Source organism: Anser brachyrhynchus (assembly GCF_964034855.1).
Source record: "Anser brachyrhynchus genome assembly, chromosome: 1".
Taxonomy (NCBI): Eukaryota; Metazoa; Chordata; class Aves; order Anseriformes; family Anatidae; genus Anser; species Anser brachyrhynchus.
In genome coordinates, this window is record NC_137694.1 from 181,609,800 (window position 1) to 181,630,815 (window position 21,016).

The 21,016-nt window shown below is 43.7% G+C and overlaps 1 protein-coding gene across 1 annotated transcript in view; it reads right to left on the reverse strand.

The window, feature by feature from the left end:
- Positions 1-440: 440 nt before the first annotated feature.
- The window catches only part of SIAH3 (siah E3 ubiquitin protein ligase family member 3), a 44,421-nt gene continuing 23,845 nt past the window's right edge, over positions 441-21,016 (reverse strand). Inside the window, exon 2 of the mRNA XM_080575454.1 lies at positions 441-3,307. Coding sequence (XP_080431580.1) covers positions 2,714-3,307 — 594 coding nt within the window. The 3' untranslated portion in view covers positions 441-2,713. The remainder of the gene's footprint in view (positions 3,308-21,016) is intronic.

Sequence of the window (21,016 nt, forward strand, 5' to 3'; positions counted from 1 at the left end):
TAACACATTATAAAGACACAAAATATTATAGTACAAAATTAATTCTGGAATCTAAAAATTCAGAATCTCATTTGGGAAACTAAGTTAAAAACTGCCTTTCAGCCATGATCAGATAGCTGCAAAAAGTGTTACATTATGGGCACTGAAAGAGTGCGTGTAAACCAAATTTCATTGTTGATCCTACTTGCCAGCTTTTCAGGATTTATGTCCCATCATGCAGAATATTTATTCACCTTCACTTTATGGCAGTGAAGAATTGCTCATAGGTTTTGAATTATGAGGGAATTAGAATGTCTTACGTTGTAGAAAGTCATTAAACATACCCTTAAACTTTTGAGTTTTATGTGGAAATGCTTATTAGGATTGGTTTTAGGTACCCATAATTCGGTTCTTCCCTAAATGTGTCCCCCCTTTCTGTCCTGGGATCCTTACTGGGCAGATTTTCATCAGCACTCAAAGGTATTCAGATTTCTGAAATCCCTGCCAGAACTGGGGTGTTGCAGCTCCAGAGGGAGGCAAGAGGATGTGTGAAATGTGAGGAGGTCTGTGCCGGAGAGGTCAGACTTCCACCGGGCCACCAGCACCAGAGAAACCAGAAAACCAAGACACTGGCAAGGGATGGAGGTGCCCATCCCAGAGAACTGTTGCCACCATGCTTATCCTGCCAGAAACAGACCAGTTCTTTGGAGAGGGGCATGCCCCAAAATACCAACAGTGTGTTCTTCATTTCAAGCAAAGGTGCCAATGAGTGAGAAGTAAATGGTCTGGAACAAGTGAACACCTGAGGAATACACCTTCCTCTGGAGCTGGTTGTGGTCGGACAGCACAAGCAGCACAATGTTAGGTCACTATAAAGAGCTTGGGAAGTTTAAGCTAGAGGAATTGTTTTTCTTCGGGTTTTATTGCTTTTGCTTTTAGTTCAGCAGCAGAATATTTGCCAGAGGAGCTGGAGGAGCCAGTTTCAGTCCACAAAAATGCCAATGATTTATTTATTACCATCATTTAGGGAAAGGGCAGCAGTTGCTGGTTCTGAATATTTAACATTGCAGGGAAAAAGCAAGCCACTCTGAAGCCTGCATGTTCTAGCGAAGTGCTGCAAACCAGCACATCCCCTGCATGGTTTGGAGGTGGGATAGCTGTGTGGGTATGTCCCTGCATACTCCCTGAGGGACCGAGACTTCTTCAGACCTCAGCCTCCATTCCTATGTGGTCATGAGCAGCCTGCTGAAGAGGTCCTGGCTCCCTTCTGAGAGGAGACCTGCTATGAAAGCCCAGGTGAGGACATAACTTAGAAGATGCATTACCTGCATTTCTCAGGAAAATTGCAATTTGTTTTACTTCATGCATCATTTATAATAATTCCCAGGAGAGCAGCAGGTGGGAGAGATTGGCATCAAGGCTTTTCTGTACCCAAAGCTGGCTATGTGAGATGCCTTTTGAAATGATGGAGGACTGTTCTTATCTCACTCACCCCCCCACCCAAGGGAGGAGCTCCTCTGACCACTGCTGTCTGTACACTCAGCAGAAGAAAGGGACAATCATAACCCCACAAGTATATAGAACAAAAAAAAAAAAAGTCAAGGTCCTTTTTAAAGGAAAACATTTCAAACCTCATAGCCAATTTGCAAACAGATATTCCAGCATTGTAGTTTTAAAACAATACTTAGCAGCACAAGCTGTGGGGCTAGGGGCACAGAATTCACTAGTAAGATCAGTACACAATTTAGGGGCTTCCTGCTACTTCATTTTCTGAAAATCTCATTTGGAGTACATGAGGAAATAGTAGCTAAAAAGGTGAATGTCCTGTTTGTAGGTTATGGATATCTCCATCCTGGAGGCAGACCATCTATCAGGACTCTCACTCTGCATCATGACACATGAATGAGATTTAACCATGCTCGCAGTGACCGCCCACTAGCTGTCGTTGTTGATTTAATGCAGGATGAAGTTTCCAAGGCCCCGGCTCAGTGGAAAAAATTACTTTTTCTTCTGAAATGTTCACAGTCTGGCTGGTGAACGCTGCCTCTTCAGGAGATAAAGGGAGCTCTGAAACCAAAAACTCACTGGGGCTTGATTGTGACCATAGTACAAAAGTTAAATCTCTGGTGCTGGTGTGGAAAAGCCACAGGGAGGTAAGTAAATGGTGCAAAAGGAAGGTGGGAAGGGAGGCACAAACTTCCTCCAACAGTCTGAAACCTTCTACAACTGTGTCCGCTTGAGGTCATTCACTGCAGTGCACCAGTTTCTCTGAAGCTGCTCGTGAATCAGTGATGAAGGAACCTGTTGCAAATTGGGTGCTCTTGAACCTTGGTGGAATACTTTACCTTTTACCAGGCATGGGGGGCCTCCTTAAAACCAGGCAATTAGGCAGATAACAAAGGAAACATATTTTCATGGCATTCTCAGAGCAAAGGTTTCTTTGGGTCACCCCTGCTGCACTTTCCAGGAGAGCAGTGTTAACCCAAAAGGCTCCAGCGTTGCTGGAAGGCACCAATAAATGGATTAGCCTCTTCAAAATTTCTCATAAAATTGTATTAACAAAACAGTAAATACATTACACAGAGACCGTAACCACAGGATGTTTACATAATGCCCACTGTGGACCAGTACTAAATACCATAAAAGACCTGAGACCCCCCCCAAAATGTCTGCAAGTTCTGGCTCTCACGAGGCAGCAGGAGCACCGTGATTCCTCCTCTTCCTCCTCTTCCCCTCACATTTCAGCCTCGCCATTGTGAACTTTGCTGGTGCTTATTGCAATTCCTATCGCTAGGCTCCCATTATCGGAAAAGAGCTGAGCCAGGGAAGTGTTCAGCACGAGGCAATCCCCATCCGAAATGACGGAGTCCACGCACTCCAGCACCGACCTGGGGGTCGCCTCCCACTTGAGGCGCCTCTGGTTCCTGTTGAGCTCGAGCCGGTAGGTGAAGTTGTCAGCTTGGGTCGGCGTGCCGATCAGCATCATCGTGGCGAAGAACTGCGGGTGGCCTTCGTACTTCTCCTGCTTCCTGAGGACCAGCAAAAACTGGTGGCCAAGGCAAGAGTGCATGATGATCCAGTCTGTGGGTGCGGGCAGGTGCATGTCCGTGGCCAGGAAGACAATCTCTGCCCCCTGAAGGATGTTGATGCGGTGGGTCTGCCTCAGGTGGGACACCACCACCTCCAGGTGGCCTTCCCACGGGCAGGAGAACAGCGGGCACGTACAGGGAACCAGCTGGGGGTCGTGCACGGCCTCATGGTGATGGCAGGGAGGAAGGCCGCCTTGCTCCGTGGACGTCTGCGCGGCTGCGCAGCGGGTCGGTGCATACTGCAAGAAAAAAAAAATTACACGTGACAGCAGGACAAGGAACACATGCGGGCACACAATATCCCACCTTAAACAACATCAGAGGCAACATCTCTAACCCAGACTCCTGAAACCAGACTGAGAGCAGGGGCAATCCAGGCCTGGATTTGCACTGCAAAAGGTGCTGGCGGCTGCCTTGCTCTCCAGGAGAAGAGAGAAAGAGTTTGAGCCATGATAAGTCACTTTAAATGAAAGTGATATATGTGTTTAAAGAGCGATTTCATTAGTTCAGGGGGGAAAATCTGATTAAAAAGAAAGAAAAGCCCAAAAATACTAGGACAGCATGGGGCATTTTATATAGTTATGGCTCTTGCAGCTCAGAACAAGGAAATGAAATATGTATGGCTTTATTATTCTTTAATGAAACACACTGGCAAATACAGGCATTTCTCCTGAAATGATATGCTTTATAACACCCATAATTTGTGAAATAAAAGTCAGTTTTTATTGTATACGGTGCCTTCATTTTTTTTTTCTGGTCAATGTATTTGTGCTTAACTGATGTGCTCTCCTACATAAATCTTAAATGGCTCTCAAAGGTGGATAGATGGCAAATTTAGGGCATTTTTATGCTAAAGTTAATTTGGATTAAGGTAAGGCAGCTAAATGGAAAGGCAAAGGCTCTTGCAGAATGATTGCGTGTGAGAACTAAGGAGCAAACCGCTCTGCTTCTGTCAGGCGGACATTGTTGAAGAGAAATGAGTAAGTCTTACTCAACCCAAAGTGTGTCCACATGTAATGCTATTCAGGAAGAGTAATGGCTCTGCTGCAATAACTCTGTGCGTAGACAAACCCTCAGGCACGAGCATGACGGTCATGATTCATCCTACCTAATTTTAAGCATTTACTTCAACCATCTGAGACAGAAACCTGGTTACCTAAGACTGTCTCTGTAGTCAATAGAGGGATGCAGCCCTTTCCACCGACTGATTCAGACCTTAGCTGGAGTAATTCACCTCCAAAACGTGGCACCAGCTGCTGCCAGAGTGACCGAGGCTGAGATCCAGTCTGTCTGTACCTCAATTTTACAAGCTTATACGTAGGAGGACACTGTCTCCTTCTGAACTGCTTTGGAGATGCTTATAAAGAGTGTAAAAATTAAGTGTACATATATAAATATGTACGTTTTGTTTTAATATATGTTTTAGGAAGGTTTCTGTAATTCTCCAGGTACCCAAGTGAGAGTGACTGCAGTCTGCTGTGGGCTTGTAACTTGGAGTGGTTAGGTGGGATAAATCGAGGTTTTTATAACCATGCATAGGTCCAACTTCTTCATAGCCTGCACTTCTATTAGCATCTTTCCTTAAAAGATTGAGGAGGTTTCTATACAGGGAAAGCTAGAAAATATGAGATGGTTAAAACTCTGCCATATACACATTTGCACAGCCTGGAAAAGCAGATGTAGAAGGTGCAACCCGTGAGACGTGCCCATGCAATGCAGTGGGGAGTGCAGGGAGTACACCACCATGAGCAGCACTGGGGGCACTCACTACAGGGGCGATGCCATACCTGAGGTCCAAGCTCTGTTTTCACACATTCCACCATTACAACTGCTCATAAACCATAAGAAACAACAAAAATCTGAAAATTCAACGGCCAGCCTAATCTGTGTAAATAATCTCAATGTTGTGTTTTGAGTATTTCTGTCCCATGTCTACTCATTTAAACATTTGTACCCAAATAACAGGAGCGGTATGGATCTAGCATCTAACAGTTGTCCTTCTTGATGCCACAACCAAACTCACAGTGGTTCTTACTGCCATCAGTTTTCCCCCCAAAACTTGCATTTTTACTTTTCAGGACATTTTGGAAGGCAACCTTTTGGGTCAGCTGTCAGAACTCTTAGATGACCAGGACATTTTGGAAGGCAACCTCTTGGGTCAGCTGTCAAAACTCTAAGATGACCAGGGCTTCCTTGCCAACCAGGATGACACATTTCTGGGTGTCCATTCAGGATCTCCATTTGTCAGTAGCTGTCTAAGGGACATGACAGCTAGAGCAGGGTTATGATTGCTGCTGCATAATGCATGGCTCTTCCCAAGACATTGGGTGTTAAAGGGAGATGTTTCTACTTCCTCTGACATTTGATATGAAGAATAATTGACAATTTAAGCACTGTTACTCGACTTCATAGCTTTTTCTCTGGAAAATTATTACTGAAGTAGTACTGTCCTACTTTTTGGCTTTCTTATTTTTTTAGTTGTTTTGCTGTATAAAATTCAGGAGTATAAACTTTTCAACAAGATAATGAATTGAGGACGGATAAATGACTATCATTGTCTGGGAAATAAAGCAGGTCATTATAAACTAATCGAGGTTTGTGGCTTTAGCTGCCTGCTTATCGCGGTGGGATTGCTGAAGAGGAGTGGTTCACGCTTAATTCTACATTAATTTTTGCATCCCATTAGGATGAAAGTTATGGTTAATTTAAACTCTTTTGGTGAAGGAAGCTACATTGCTACTGCAATGGCAGATCATAAAAGCTTTTTAAAAAATCCCTGAAATGCTAATTGCCTCATAAAATGAATTCTAATCTCCCGATCTAATACAGTGGGTGTGAGCAATTACTTTCTCTCACCAAACTGTTAATGCAACATTAGTGATTATACTAATTAAAACTAATGAACTCATACTCACATGCTGATAAACCTCTCAACCACTCGACAAGTTCCAGCCTTCTATCAGTTTTATTTAACTCCTCTTTTGGAAGATGAATCTTAAATTAACCTCTTGAATAACATTCAAAATTAGGTTTTGAAATGCGAAGCTTTATAGACTGTGTATAATTCCTCTCCAAAGATTATCAGAGTCAGAGAAACCATTTCCACTGAGGATGTAATTGAATTTAAAAATGCATTCTCCTAATTTGATAAGCTTGGACAGCAACGGTAGCTCATCCATCTAAGCTGTATTCAAGGTAAGAAAATACAAGTGTCGTCAAAATCGTGATATGGCAATCATGATTCATGGCTCAAAAACTGGAAAAATAATTTTCAGTGATCAATTTTTTCATTGTATCTTGCACCTTTCCTTTATTTTTTATTTATTTATTGTGTGTGTGTGTGCAAACAAATGAGAATTCCCTTCAGCATTTTTTGGTTTTGAAATTTTTTCATGAATCACTTCAGGAAAGGATGTTTTGGTCTAACTTCCATCAGCTCAGGTTTGTTGAAAATTCTGGAATTTTTGCACAGTCCAGATGATCTATTTTTATTCCCTGACTAGGTGAGAATAATCTTCAAAATCTGATTTCTGAATTATTCAACATTCCTTTTTCTAACTACTGAATTTTGTAATATTCTGACAGAAATATTTTAAATTTCCCCATCTCTGTGAAAAGTATTTCACAGAAAACTGTTACTTCACTTGCACTTTGGGGAATAAGTGGAACTACTGGGGTGCCTGTGCCCTTGTTGGTCTTTCATATGGCTGTGAATGGAACCTCTAAAATTGAAAGACAAAAGAGGCATAAAATGGTCACCTTGAGTGCATTTAAATACTTAAATATTTATGGACTTTTTTTTACGCGTTTCAGCTTCCCCAATATTTACTTTCTATAATTTGTTACCTGATTCCCTAATAAAATTAAGTTTATTGCATTGTTTTATCAGTCCAATCTTATTCTCCATAATCTTTTAGCTTGTTGGCCAATTTCAGACAAATTTAACCATGTGATAGAAGTCTCAAAAACTTTAGTTTTCAACTGCTTTTGTGAAAAGATGCAGCAGGGTTGAAAATTGCAACCCTTTTGTGTCTCCAGAGACAAATAGCTTGCCACATGGGCAAAATTGCATTTTCAAATATGAGAGAGCCTAAACAACCGCACTTTGAGTCCAAATGTAATATCAGACAGCAGAAAATCCACATGAGACAGCGTCTTTATGAACAGGAGAAAAGGCTTCAGTCAGAGTACTCCTCATTAGACCCGAGATAATCCAGTCGCGAGACATGAAACCCCAGGAAAGCAGGATCTGCTGCTCACAGAACAATTTCTTTTTAATGATGTGGCTTATTACAGTGTAATTCTTTGTACATTTGGCAAAGAGCAATTTACAAATACACGGTACTTTTCTTAAAGACGCACTTATATTTGAACCTGGGACACAGTGCTTCTGAGTCGTGCTCTATCCTTTCTATAGACTTTCTAATAAAAATTCAACAAATTGCTCCAGGTATGACTCATCTGTTCTAACTTTGGCATTTGAGGAGTAGGTGGCTAAGTCTGAAGTACATCAGCTCCTTTTACAACCCATGCAGAGCTCCCGAGTGCAATTCTCTTGATCTCAAGACAGACCAAAGGGAAGTCCCCCTGTGCACTGCTCTCTGTGCACAAGTGGGATCACTCCCATCCTCGGGACAGATCCATGTTTCCTTTATTTTTTTTTTTTAATTTTTTTTTCCTAGTTTCTAACCAAGGAGCAGAAGGGCAGCCCTATTTTGGACAGGAGGGAGCTGTAGCACACAGGCTTCTTCTGCTGTACCGGAGACAACATAGTATGTGGAGAGAGAAACAGATGTCTGTCCACACATGGGGGTTAATCTGTGTGTCCTTTGCACTGTTACACCTCTGGTCACCAGTGACTAGATAGAAAATCCACTCAGAGCTTGTCTGAAGCATGGTTATTAATCCATCCTGCAAATCTGGAAAAAAAAATCTAGCACATCCAGAAAATCGGTGTGTGTTGTCCACTCTCACAGTAGTTTCCCAGCTAAAGACTTTGATTTGAAAAGGATTCAAACCCCCAGTTGCCCAGGAATGCCTTAGCCACGTGTAGGATAACTGGTGGGACTTGCAGTGGAGCTTGGTCACTGTGAACCCCAAAATTCAAGCAGAGTCAACACGAGGTAGAGAAGATGCACACAAATCTCTGAGTCTGAAGCCTCAAAGCTGGGGCCTCCACTCAGGAGAAAGGGCTTTGGTATTGTTCCTCTTGCTTTTGTATTTTATCCAGTAAACTCTTTAGGTCATCTGTGGTGTAAACAGTGGAAACAGAGGCAGCAACCCTGGCCAGCTGAGCTCCTGATCCTGTTGTGTGCAGATACCAGCTACTTCATGACTCCCTGAGCCCCCATTTCTTCTGTGCATTAGCACAGCTTCATGCAGAAGGCTGTCCCAAGGAATCCAACTCCTTGCAATTAAAGTCCTGATTTGCAGATGAGGGATTTGCTGCCTGCAAATCCCTCAGGATGAGGGGAGGATTGAATCCAGGCCTCCCACCCCATGGGAGAGGACCCACACGCTGAGGGTCTGGTGTGAAAGGAGGGCGGACAGCACTGACATATCGTGGAAGAAAAAATGCTGCTCGGTTCTTCAAAGAAAAGGTTAAATGTCATCTTTCTGCAATTCCCAGTGTTCCCCAGTGCTAGACAGGGAGCCTAGATGGCTCATTCATACTTTTAGTTACAGCAGCACATATAGTGTGCAAAAAACGAGCTTTATGTGCCTGTGAATGCTGCAGTGAGTGCCGAGAGGAACATCGCAAGGAGCGAGGACAATGACTCGTTCACTGCCTAGTCAATAAGCACTTCTGTCAGCAAAGCAGGTGCTGTGAGTAATCATCATTTTCCAGACGCTTCACACCCGTGCAACTGCATTTTATCTGGGGATCACACACAACCTTTTAAACGCTCATTAATCCACGTAAAGCCTGAGCTATTTGCTTGGTGAACTCAGTGGTGTAGTCTGAATGCCTGGACACGACAGCTGTCCCAGACCAGCAAGTAGTGCTCCCTCTCTACCCCTGTCAACTTTAGCATGCCCTGGGACACTGCAACTTAATCCTTCTCCTGAGAGGGAACCAGTATCTGCTTTCTCTGTGGATGCAAATTTGTTCCTCCTTAACTACTGCTTTTCTGCTGAATTACAAGAGACTTGGTAAGAACAACTCAAGTTGTTTGGGGTAACACCTTTTTCATAGGAGGTACTTGATTCCAACTGACTTTAAAATATACATTAAAATATATATGCACATAAACAAATACACACCCCCTTATTGTACATAAACTCATATTGTACATAAACTCACAAACACTTGCAGATCTATATCAGGCGTTTCTGAAAATAATGCAGTGGGTAAAAATGCATCGCTGTGTCCAGGTTAAACCACCCTGGTACATTTTTATTTAAAAAAGTCTGCAGGTGGGACTTGGCGGATGGAATCCCATTTATTTTGACAACGTGTTTATTTTTGCTGTCCTTGGCAATCACCAACAATATGAAGTTTAACAAGAGCAAGTGTCGGATTCTACCCCCCAGGTCCCTTAACCACAGCAGATGCTTTTGGTGAGAGCTCCGCAGTGACTTTCGGAGCTTCTGTTTAAACAAATTGGCAGTGAAATGTGTTATTTACACAGTTGTCTTGCCATCTTCCTCCTTTTATCTGCCTTTTTCGAGGGCCCGGTCCCTTCTCATCTGTATGGAAACTGCTCCAATAATTTCCTAGCTCTCAGCTTCTTTCTATCTCATAAAAGCTCTGCCACCCACTAACATCCACCTCCTTGCTACTTACACCCACCACACAGGGACAGATGCTCCAAGGAGCTATAAAGGTGACATGAAGAAACTAGTGAGTCTTTTAATCCTGGTCTCCAGTTAATTTCTCCTCTGCTATTTTTTAGTATGCTAATGAGATTTTGTAAATCTCTCAGATGAAAGAAAAGAGAAGAAAAGAAAAAAAAAAAACCCTCAACCTATTTTGTCAAAAGCTCTACTTCCATATCTGAAATTAAGAAGTTCAGACCAGGGCTCATGTTGGGGATTTATTTAAAATTTTAATTACACAAAATTCTATTCATTATAAATGCATCAGTTGAATTTCTTAAGTACTGAATAATAGTTGCAGCTTTGGCAGTGGGGAAGTAGTTGTTTTCTGCACTATCTAATGGCAGCGAGAGGACAACTCCAAGCTCATTTTGCTAATCTCACTTTGCAACATAATCAAGCATGACTTGTTGACACGGCACACAGTATGTGCTAATGGCTCTCCTCATGCTAATGACACACCTCTGAGCATGCAGAGAAAATCCTGCTTTAGACTGCGTCCACACTGTAGAAACCACGCTTCCTGGCAGCAGAGGACCCTGAATTTTAGTTGAGGCCACATGTTTTCAGAGATATTTTTGGGAAGGGAAAAAAAAAAAAAAGGAAAATTGTTTTTTAGTGTTAGCTATAGATGTAACAAAAATATGTTACAGCATTTTCAATGTATCCCAGATGGAAAGAAAGACATTATTCTCGAATTAAAATACCTTGCTTGCTTTTCAAAAATCAGGGTTTTCAACATAAAACTGTCACGCAGTTTTGAAATGCAAGGAAGAAAATATCAAGAAACTTGACATTCTTCAATACATTGCAAACAATGTAATTATAATGAAATATAAACAGGATCCACACTAAAGCATTTCAGTCTCAGACATGCTTTCCTAGGGAGACCCAGGCAAAGACATCAGCGGGGTGGAATGAGGTCATGAACCCCATCTCTCCTGCTTTAAAACCAAGTTTGACGAACCTTCCATGTGGATAACTTCTGAAACTTCACATATTTCAGGCTGGAGAAAAACCACCTCAGCCAAAGCTGCAAATGAGGGATGTGGACACCCAGACAAATGGTCCCAGTTTACCAGCTGTGTTTGCTGGATCTTACTCTGCAACTAGGCATCAGATCACTTTCTGTGGTTTCTTTGAGGAACAAAATACCTTGAGTATATACTAGCAAAATCATATACACGGATGATTCCTGTGAAGAATCTGGCACAGATATATATATATTTTATATATCCTGGAAATTCTGAGGAGTTTTTGAAATGAAAGGGAATAATAGAAGACAATAAACTGCTCCTGCTCCACTAGGAGGATCCTGCAAGGCCACAAGAGTCCTCTTGCCTGTACCCTTTAAAACCTCTACCGAGGTACCCAAGCAAGGATCTGACTGAGGCTGTTTTGGTTGTAAGTCTTCTTCTGCAGGAGCTGGTCTACCATCATGACCATGACGGGAGTGGAGACAGACTCTGCTTCCAGCATGGGGAGCTTCCCTGATCTGCAGATTGTTACTGGGGACAAATCCAGGCCCCCGAGCCCGAGCTGCAGCTGCCAGAAGTGGAAAGGGTGGGCAGCTGCCAGCCAGAAACATGGTCTTCCTCCTCTCTTGGGAGTTTAGAGATAATCTGAGCATTTTCTTCTTGGGTCAGTTCTGGGGGTCCTTTTGCAGCAGCAAATGACGGCAGACTGCCCAGCCTTACAGCAGGGCTGGAACCATTATGAATTTAGGAGAAGCTGGGCTGGAGTATGGGACGTGTACTCAGGACCTGAACTGCAACTTGAATTTTCTTTGCTGCCTTTTAGGACTGGGCACAATGCAGTGACAACAAACCATAGCACAGAGTATTTGGTGTAGCATTGCAGCTGCTGATGGGTAAGGGCATGGGGAGGTTTAACTTCTTTTTGGAATGGATAAAGATTTTATATCTTGTTCAAAGCAAGGGTGAAGCCTCTAAACACCATCCCCTTTGGCCACACAGTGAAAGAGTCGGGAGCCAAGGTACATGCTATCAGCTCTTGTTCCAGAAGAGTGGTATATAACCACTGCTTATCAGCAGATCTCTCATGATACAGTGCTGGTGGTGGCCCTGAATGATGTAGTGGGCAGCCTGCATATGTAAAAAGAGATAATCCATAATGTAGAATTATCTTAAGATTCACTTCATGCTTTATCCACTTTGTATTTTGTATAAAGCCTGTTAACAAAGTGCAAAACCATTAAAAGCTTTAATTAAAAGCAATGTGATAAAGTAGTTCCTGGCTGCATCTGCTCTGACTGATAGGGAAGGCAGAGTTCATAAGAGCCCTATATCTGACCTGTTGATTTTGTGTTTTACATTCGCACCGAGGAAGAAATTAATATGGAAAAGGAAAAAAAAAAAAAAAAAGAAAAAAGAAGAAGAAGAAGAAATGATTGCCCACTGTGCTCATAAACTTACCAGTTCAGACTGGCTTTAATAACTCATCATCCAATATTCATTTACAAGTTACTACAGTAACAGCATGTCTCCAAGAAGAGCAGATTTGCTGGTCTCATCTGAGATAATTAGACCAAATCCACCCCTAGACAATCAAAATGCTTCCCTTCCATCAGGCAACCTCCAGCTATCACAATTACATGACATTTAAATTCACTAACTGCTCTTTCAGGAACGCCGAAGGACGGCACAAGCATTGCGGATCTGCTGGGAGGAGATGAGGGGGTGGCTGCTGAGCAAACCTACAACCTCTCTCGGTGGGGGCGATGTCTCCAAGCCCATCCCAACCACACAGATATCCTGGCCAAGGGTGTGCTCTATGGGCTATATATTGCATTGTACTTGCAGCTGTCGTGTGGTAATGCACAACTGCCCTGGTCTGGGGCAGTGTAGGTGGAGCAGAGAGAGAGCACGGGGCATGCAACACCGCGGACATCGTATATGGCCTGGTGTGGTGGAGGTCATGCTCAGGTTTTGGGAGCATTAGGAAGAGAACAGAAAGGAAAATAAATCATGCTGTACTCAGCGTAACTCTTCTTTCCTCTCTGCATCCCTTTCTGAGGGCACTTTTGGTTTTGTATCACAAATACTTCTTTTAATTTTGTACAAATCATAGCTTGTACTTTCTTCCTCCTCCCCCTCAAATTCTCAAAGAATAGTTCTTCCAGAAGTTTTCTTCATACAGGGAGGGTGCAGGTGGAAAGAAAGAACAGAAAGGGAGGCTCAACTTAGCCAGAAAGACAATGTTCCACCTACAGTAGGAAAATTATCTCTATTAATAGAGTTGAAGTTTAAAGCAATAATAATAATAATAATAAATTCTAAGTTAACATTAATGCTTATGGAAAGGTACCAGCCCAGCATCTCCCAGGTTTGCAGTGCTCTCTCTACCTGCAGAACTAGCAGAGCAAAGAATGACAGTGTTCATTTATTTTCCACCCTGCCCTGTCAAAATGCCTTAAATCTGAGACAAAAGTCTCCCCTAGCCAGGAGAGGTCAGGTCAGTCGCCACGCTTCCCATCCTGCAGCACTGTCTTTTGGGGGAAGGAAAGCCCTGGCATCCCCTGACCTCACCACCACCTCTGCTCTGACCACCAGCAAGAGGGATGTCGCCAGGGGGTGACTACGTTGTTCTTGGGAAATGGTAAACCATCTACATGCAAGACAACCGTTGCCCAAAAGAGCCAAATCTCATGGAGTCTACTTAATTTTAAAGCTGGGGAGACCCTTGCTGGAAATCCACTGGCATGGGCTGTGTAGGTCTGACTGCAGCACCATGGGCTCTTTTTGTCAGCTTTGGTCTCTGGATCTCCATCCTACACTTACCATTTCTGAGGATTAAGGTTGGGGTTGGGGTTGATTTTCTCTCTCTCTATCTCTCTCTCTCTCTCTCTCTCTTTTTTTTTGGTTTATTTTCAGCTTTCTGTAGACCATTTTTTATAGAGCTTTTGGTGTGACATGTTATTGAACGAGATGACAATTCAGTCATTTCACCACATTAAACGCATTTCAGCCTTTCTTTCCTAGGACAAACCTCTCATTTCCTCCTGAAAGGGCCTCCAGGGCTGGACAGAGGACACGTGGCAACTCAGGAGTGGGACACCGAGGAAAGAGCTGCATGAATGTGTGCAAGAGAGGACATGGCTGCCCTGGTGTTCAGGATGCTGAGATCCTAGCTGCAGTCCTTGCTCCTGCAAACTCTGACTTCATACAACATGGAAAACCTCCAGTGGAGGAAAATAAGGGAGAGGTTTCACAAGACATCTCAGCTACCAAATAAGATGCTCCTCCTCTTGTACTTTCTGCCTCCTATTTTTCTGGCTTTTTGTTGATCTCCTTGGTGAGTTGATTCATCCTCCTAAACCAGCAGAAAATGATTCCCTTTTTAAAAATCGATTTACTAGCCCATTTTTGTGCTGCCCTGGTGGGATGAATTGGTGAGCGAGTGGTCAGAGGTGCTGCCCCAGAAGCAGGGCTGGGCTGGGGAAGCCACTGAAATGGGTTGGGGAAATGGGCAAGTGGGGTGGACGGGAGCTGCTTGCTTACTGAAGGCTGTTAGGCACCTACAAGTCTCCATGTTGTGTCAATATATCTTCCATTTGTCATTAAAACTCTGCATTTCCCTACTTTCACCCTATGAGCATATAACAATGGCTCACCCTGCAGTTTCCAAATCCACAGTAAATCCAAGTAACTCACCTAAATGTATTATGTCTGAAAGGAAGATGTTCAAATCTGAGCTACTCACCTGAAGCTCCTTTAATATAGAGATAAGATGTACCTCCACAGAGCACTTCATCATCCCATGTTGAACATCCCCATCTCCAGGGGAAGAGGAAACTACTATGTGGTGACTACAGGAGACATGCACTTCTTTTCATTGGCTCGAAGTAGAGCTGGGGTCACCATCCCAGAACTGGACATCAGTCTCAAAAAGTTTCCCCACATTCTGTACTGCAGGAGTCATGACTCAGAGCAGCGAAGGGTGGTGGGAGACAGCCACTGTGACTGTTTAATGGGTGATTATGAGCTGCCTATTTGCCTAATGCAGAAAACCCCTTGAGCTGCCACATTTTCTTCCTGGATAAGGACTGGGAATCCTAATTTTCAGGCTTCTAGATTTAACAGTGAAATAAAACTAATTTACAGCTCTTGCCATTAGGAGGACAAATTTTCGTCTCCGTCCTTCGGGTGAGAGGCACTATAACAAATGAATGATTACTGACCCATGATACCTATTAGAGATTACAGTTGGGTCATCTCATTTGTTGTTTTAACACATGAAATTAAGAGCCCTAGCAGGGCTGTCACAGAAATTGAATTGATAATGAGATGAACACTGCCTTTACCAGAGGCTCTTTCCGGAATTACCTGCGGGAAAAGCTCAGAGACAACAGGACCTTGAGCTCTAGGCCTGAATTGTAGAGCCCAGCAGGACTTTCTACTTTGCCACTTGCACTGGCTTCCTTCCATTATTACCTGGAAGTGCAATCTAGCCACCAGGAATTAGATTTCATACAGACAAAGGAACAGTTAACCACATACTTACTTGGGCCTTTTGCTTCTATCACTACCTGCAGCTAAATTGCCCACCAAAGAGGTTTTGAATCAAAAGGAGGTAAATGGATAGGCCAGCTCATTCCTAACACCAGCTGCCTCACCAGAGCCTGCACACTTAGCATGATGCTGATTGCAGACTGGTCCCTGCTGCCAAGTAACATAGCTGATCTCCTTCAAAAGCATCCTCAGTGCTGGGAAAAATATAGTTTCAAGTTTTAAGGGAAATACCAAAGAATGCCATGGATCTTGCTTGTTCTGCTTGATGGAACATCATGACCTACTTGTTTATATGGACTCTGAGCTGCGAGAAGGCGAAACCAGACCTTAGAAGTCCTGCTGAGTCTCACATCAAGATGTATTTAGCATCTGGTCACCCCCTCCTGCCCTCACAGTTTGGGGGCTGTACATCACACACGTGATCCGTGGTCTCATTGTCTGAGACTCTGGGCTCCAGCTGCACCATGGACCCTTGAATCTGATGGCCATCTCTGATCCAGCAGCATCATTCCTCCCTGCACCCTACCCCAATACACCAGGCATTTCCAATTGTGCCAACACAGTGCCCTGGCATCGTCCCATGTATTGAAGAAAAAGAATTTGTCAGAATTGTAAGAATTGGCTGCCCCTTAAGCAACTATCAGCTAGTCATTAGGATTTTTATTTGTTTGCTTTTTAGATTTCTAATCTAACATATGATGGAAAACTGTCCAAAGGCCCATAATTCATAGATGTCTCATTAGTGCATCAATAGACAGAAAAAGTACTCTAAGCAGTATCCTACCCCTACTTTGTGGAGTTGGGTTGTATCTTCCTCTTTCTTTTGGAGTTTCATCTTAGCACTGGAATGGAAGGAAATTAATACTATAACCTGTTGCTGACTGGTCTTTCTTCTGCAGCACATCAGCAGAACTGGCTGTCCTGTTTTCACGGGCTCAGGGAAGCACAGGAAACAAGAGGCTCTGCAAGGTTGTGGTTTGACGCTACATGTCAAGAAGAGCTTCAGATGTAGACCACAGACCAGAAGGTAAATAAATGATCAGTGAAGGACTTTGTATCTTGGCTTTTTTCTTCCATCCATAGCTCTTAGGCCAGTGCACTCCAGCACAGAAGAAGGCCATCGGAACACAGCTCCTCCACCATTGCAAACTCAGCAGTCCCAGTTCTTACCAGTTTAGGATGCAGATAGCTTACCTTACGCCTGGTTGTGGCCTTGTCAGCACTGGTGTGAGCAGCTAACTTCAGGGGAGGCAAAGGAGAAACTGTTTTCACTGAAAGTGCTGATGTAGTTACAATGGGAAACCTCCCATTCCCTTTCTGTCCTTGCAGTCCCAACTCATTTATCACAAAATGTTCTGTTTCCCCAGAGCTTCTTTGTCTCTCTGGAGGACTCTCGAGGCTGCTAGGTCAGCATTGCAAACTCAGACCTGTAAGTTACATCTCCATTTTGCTTCCCACATGAGCTTTCTCCTCGTTTATGCCCCCCCCCTTTTTTTTTTCTTTTCTACTTGAAGATCTGTTTTAGTTTTTGGGCTTGCTCCAGCACCATTTTCTGAGATTATAACCAAGTATTGATTATTAACAGATATATTACAGGGGCAATGCTATTGAGGATACATTAAGTAAATGGAGGAGCCGGCCCTGAATGATTCTATGATTCTGTGATTTTATGCTTCTTCCTTTCACTCCATTGCTGTTTATCAGAATGACAATCAGCAGCAGCAGAGGTATACAGGATCTAAACTGTGGCTTAAACTGGCCAGAGATCATCCAAACCGATAGGTTATGGAGAAGACTGGGTGTTGTGTTAAATAGCTGTGGTTTGGTACTACCCTAGGTTACACAGTAGTTGAGTAGACGACCTTGTGAACTGAGAATGATTCGAGGAAAAAAAAAAGTTATGATTCAAGAACCTCATCACTGTGGTCATCTGCCGTATTGCTCAGTGTTTCATTTACACTTATTATCACTCAATATTTTATTTTATCCTGCCCTCAGAAAGGTGTCAAACACTGGTAACAGTGATGACTGGTTACTAATTTTCAGGCCATGCAACCCGGGCAGTGAAGTAGAAAGGACAGTAAAAGAGCAGGGAAGGGGAAACACAACCATAATGCCAAACAATGGACACAATGGTAGAAGATGAAAGTGATTGTTTCAGGATAAGGAGTGGAAGTTAAAGAGATTTAAGCTGCAAATTTACATTAATATATGAAGTAAACTACCACTATTTCTTAACACTCAAACATAAAAATGAACATCAGTGACACCAATATCACCCTAAAGTGACTTGCAGATGTGTTTTTGCTGGAGATCCTTGCTATTGGACTTACACTGGTGACTGCAGGTAGAGGAATGTATGTGGAAAAGTTAGAGAAACCTATATATATTAAATAGCACCCTGTACAGTTCAGATCATCAGTAGCTGTAAAATGGCAAAGTTATAGTTCAGTATGCCCTTCCAGTTCAGTCTGGCATCATCCTGATGCTGGCATCACCAGGCTATTTCACTCCACTGACTGTAAGGGGTACTGAGGGGGACTAAGTTGAGCTCAGATGCAGACATTTGGTTTTTGGGTCCCACACTCAGCCAACATGAATCCCAACCTGCCTCCTGCCTTGTCTCCCAAGCTTCCTCTTCACCCTCAGTTTTTTAATTCTGCCTCTTTCTGGTCCATCTGCCTGGCTGCACACTGGCTTTTCCCCTTATTGCCTCAAACATGTCCCCTTGTCCCTATGTTCTTCTTAAGATTAGTGTTTTTATGAATTTAGGTTCTCCTAATGACACCACTGCTCTTCACTGAATTCTATCTTAACCAAGCCACTGTCAACATCCCACTCTGAACCCAGGCTGCTTTTAGGATCTCAGCTAGATGGCTGGAGTACCTCCATTTGCCCTCTTTTTTTGTGTGAGAATGTACCCTGACACTGACCCTCCGGCTGATAAACTCTATACCTAGCGATCCCTTATGTGAAAGGCTCCATGTGATGAAGCAAACATCCCTGTTTTCACCAGGGTTTGCTGCCTCTAAAGGGCAATGATGCACTGGGCTTATGTGCAAGGCCTAAACTGCCAAATAAAGGAGGTCTGGGGATGGATGTGCCAAGCTCAGGTGACACGACCTGGCTTAGAGTCTTTCCCTGAAGGGACACAGAGCAGACCATGTCAAGGATCATGTGGTATAGATGGTCAAGGCCCAAATCTCAAACTCAGGCCTTATCTCTAATTTATTAGCCTAGGCTACCTTTATACAGGCCTTTCCTGGCCCTGTGGACAGGTGGTTCAGTGGTTCAACTCACAACTCACACGGTGTGGCCTGGTGGGAACAGTCCTTGGTCTCTCCCAGCCCTTGGCCACCATCTAGCAGAGGCACCTGCTGGCACGGGGCAGATGTGGAGGGAGTGCTGGCCACCACGTGTCATGGATGACAGCCAGCAGGTGCCTGGGCCTTGGCCTGCTGCGGTTTGGTGGATACAGCCATACCCAAATTTCCTGAGCTCAAAGGAGGCTCAGCTTGTGCGGTCACAACGGAAGAGTTCATGTGCTGCTTGAAGGTTAATGGTTGCATTGAGTCTGTCAGCCTTCAGGGTCATCTTCTGACACTTTCCCTAAGCACTTGGTCATTTGGAAAGGAAAAGTAATAAGCCCTTTCCCATCTTTCTTTTGACATCTGATGTCAAGATGCAGCTACATGTCATGCACGTGTGTGTTTTTATAAGGAACTATGTTAAAAAACATCCATTCCTTCAAGTGCACGCAGTGTCAGCAGCTCTTTTGGAACAGTTTCAGCTCCTCAGCTGCACCGCAGCCCTTCTGCGGCTAGAAGAGGGCATTCGGGCTTTACCTTCCCTGTCAGCTGAAGAGCACTGCTCTGCAAACTGCCCTTGAAATCAATGCAGCTGCTATATTAGAAATACTTAACACATAAATTGTAGGACATGGAGGCAGTGCACGTTACAAGGCATGATAAGCTTGCAGTGAACCTGCTGTACAAGCTCATTTCAAAACCCAGCATGGACACCTTGCTCTCTCTCCTGCTTGGTTCAGAGCTTTAAGGGTGGATGTGCTTGTGAAGAGACGTGGGTAACCCCATCCAAACTCTGCTCAGCCAGAAATGGGGCTGAGCTTCCTCACACGTCATATATATTTTTTTAATGCTGATGTACCCACACTGCAGGTTCTATGGCAAAATGAAATTCCCCACCCAATTTGGGCACTTTAGCTTGAATCTGAGGATATCACTGGGTGGGCAACGGTTAAAGAATATTAAAACAGGAATAGAAGTGCCTACCTACATTTTAGTAAGTGTTACCACGGGTCTTGATAGTGTATGTAGTAATAAATAATTATAAATGTGCACTTTACTGTGGAGCAGCTAGACGGTGAGGGAAAGAATGGGAGTTATCTCTGCAAGTTTTCATGTGCCTGGGCATGTGAAAGCCGAGGAGACCACTGTAAAGATATATCCAGACGGCGTTTTTATTTCCAAGCCCACCAAGGAAAACTACATCTACGTGTGTAACTGTTAGAGCCATATGATCTGTGTTCACAAACCTGAGCCTATAAAAAGACAAGCTCGTTTGGTGGGGAAAGGATTTCTCCGTGAAAAACCTAGAGGCTCTTTCGACGTGCCAAATTGATTTCTTTGTCTTCAAGCACGAATATCAATTAAGCTGAGGTTATGTCCTAGCTTAAAAGCAGGGTGAGATTTATGTGAACAATCAGTTTCAGTTACAGGGAATTAATCTTAAGTGTATAGTACAGGCATAGGACTGCATTACTTTCCTTTTATGTCATTTGTTTCCTGATACTGGCACTCGGGAGCAAGGGTATCTCAAGTAAAATTGGCTTCTCATTATACATCCAAATCCCATCAGCACAGCTACAGACACCTGGCGAAGGGTCACATTCAGTTGAACATGCTCAGCTGCATGCAGGGGACATCATGCTTCACTAGAGGCACCTCAAGGTTTCGTAGACATCGCTGGGGAAGGAGCTGCATCTCTGGGGGACAGCAGCAGATGCTGAGCAGCCGGAATGGGTCTCGTTTGCGCTGGAGCAGTACATTTCTCACATGGATGCGTTACTGTTTTGCCACCCTCATTATTTCTGCTGTTGTTATTTCTCCGGTGCTGAATATAAGAGATACCTCATGAAGGATTGTACGGAAATGGTGAACCACCATAAATCCAAGTTCTTGGCTGAACAAAGCCACCACTGCAGCCATTGCTCCTACTCTACTGAGCTGTGCTGTTACAAGCACAGGGACCATGGAGGTTTTCACAGTTTGGGTACTGACGTGAGGGAAGATAAATTTAGGATTTAGCCCTAGTTTCTGTGGATTGAGTTTTACAGGAGACAGTAGCTGAAAGTATTCAAGCTGCAGCTCACTGTATCCATAAGAGATGTAGGTACGGACTCATGTTTCTTCTAGCCCTAAGAAGCCACTCTTGGTTGTGTGGTGACTTCACTTCAACAGGAACAGTGCAGTGTGATACTGGTCCTGATCCCTCCCACCTTGAGAGCACTCCTGCGGGAAGTAGGAGATGTGGCTCCCATCCTGCAAGAGGGATTTTTACCTTCAAAGTCTCTCTGCA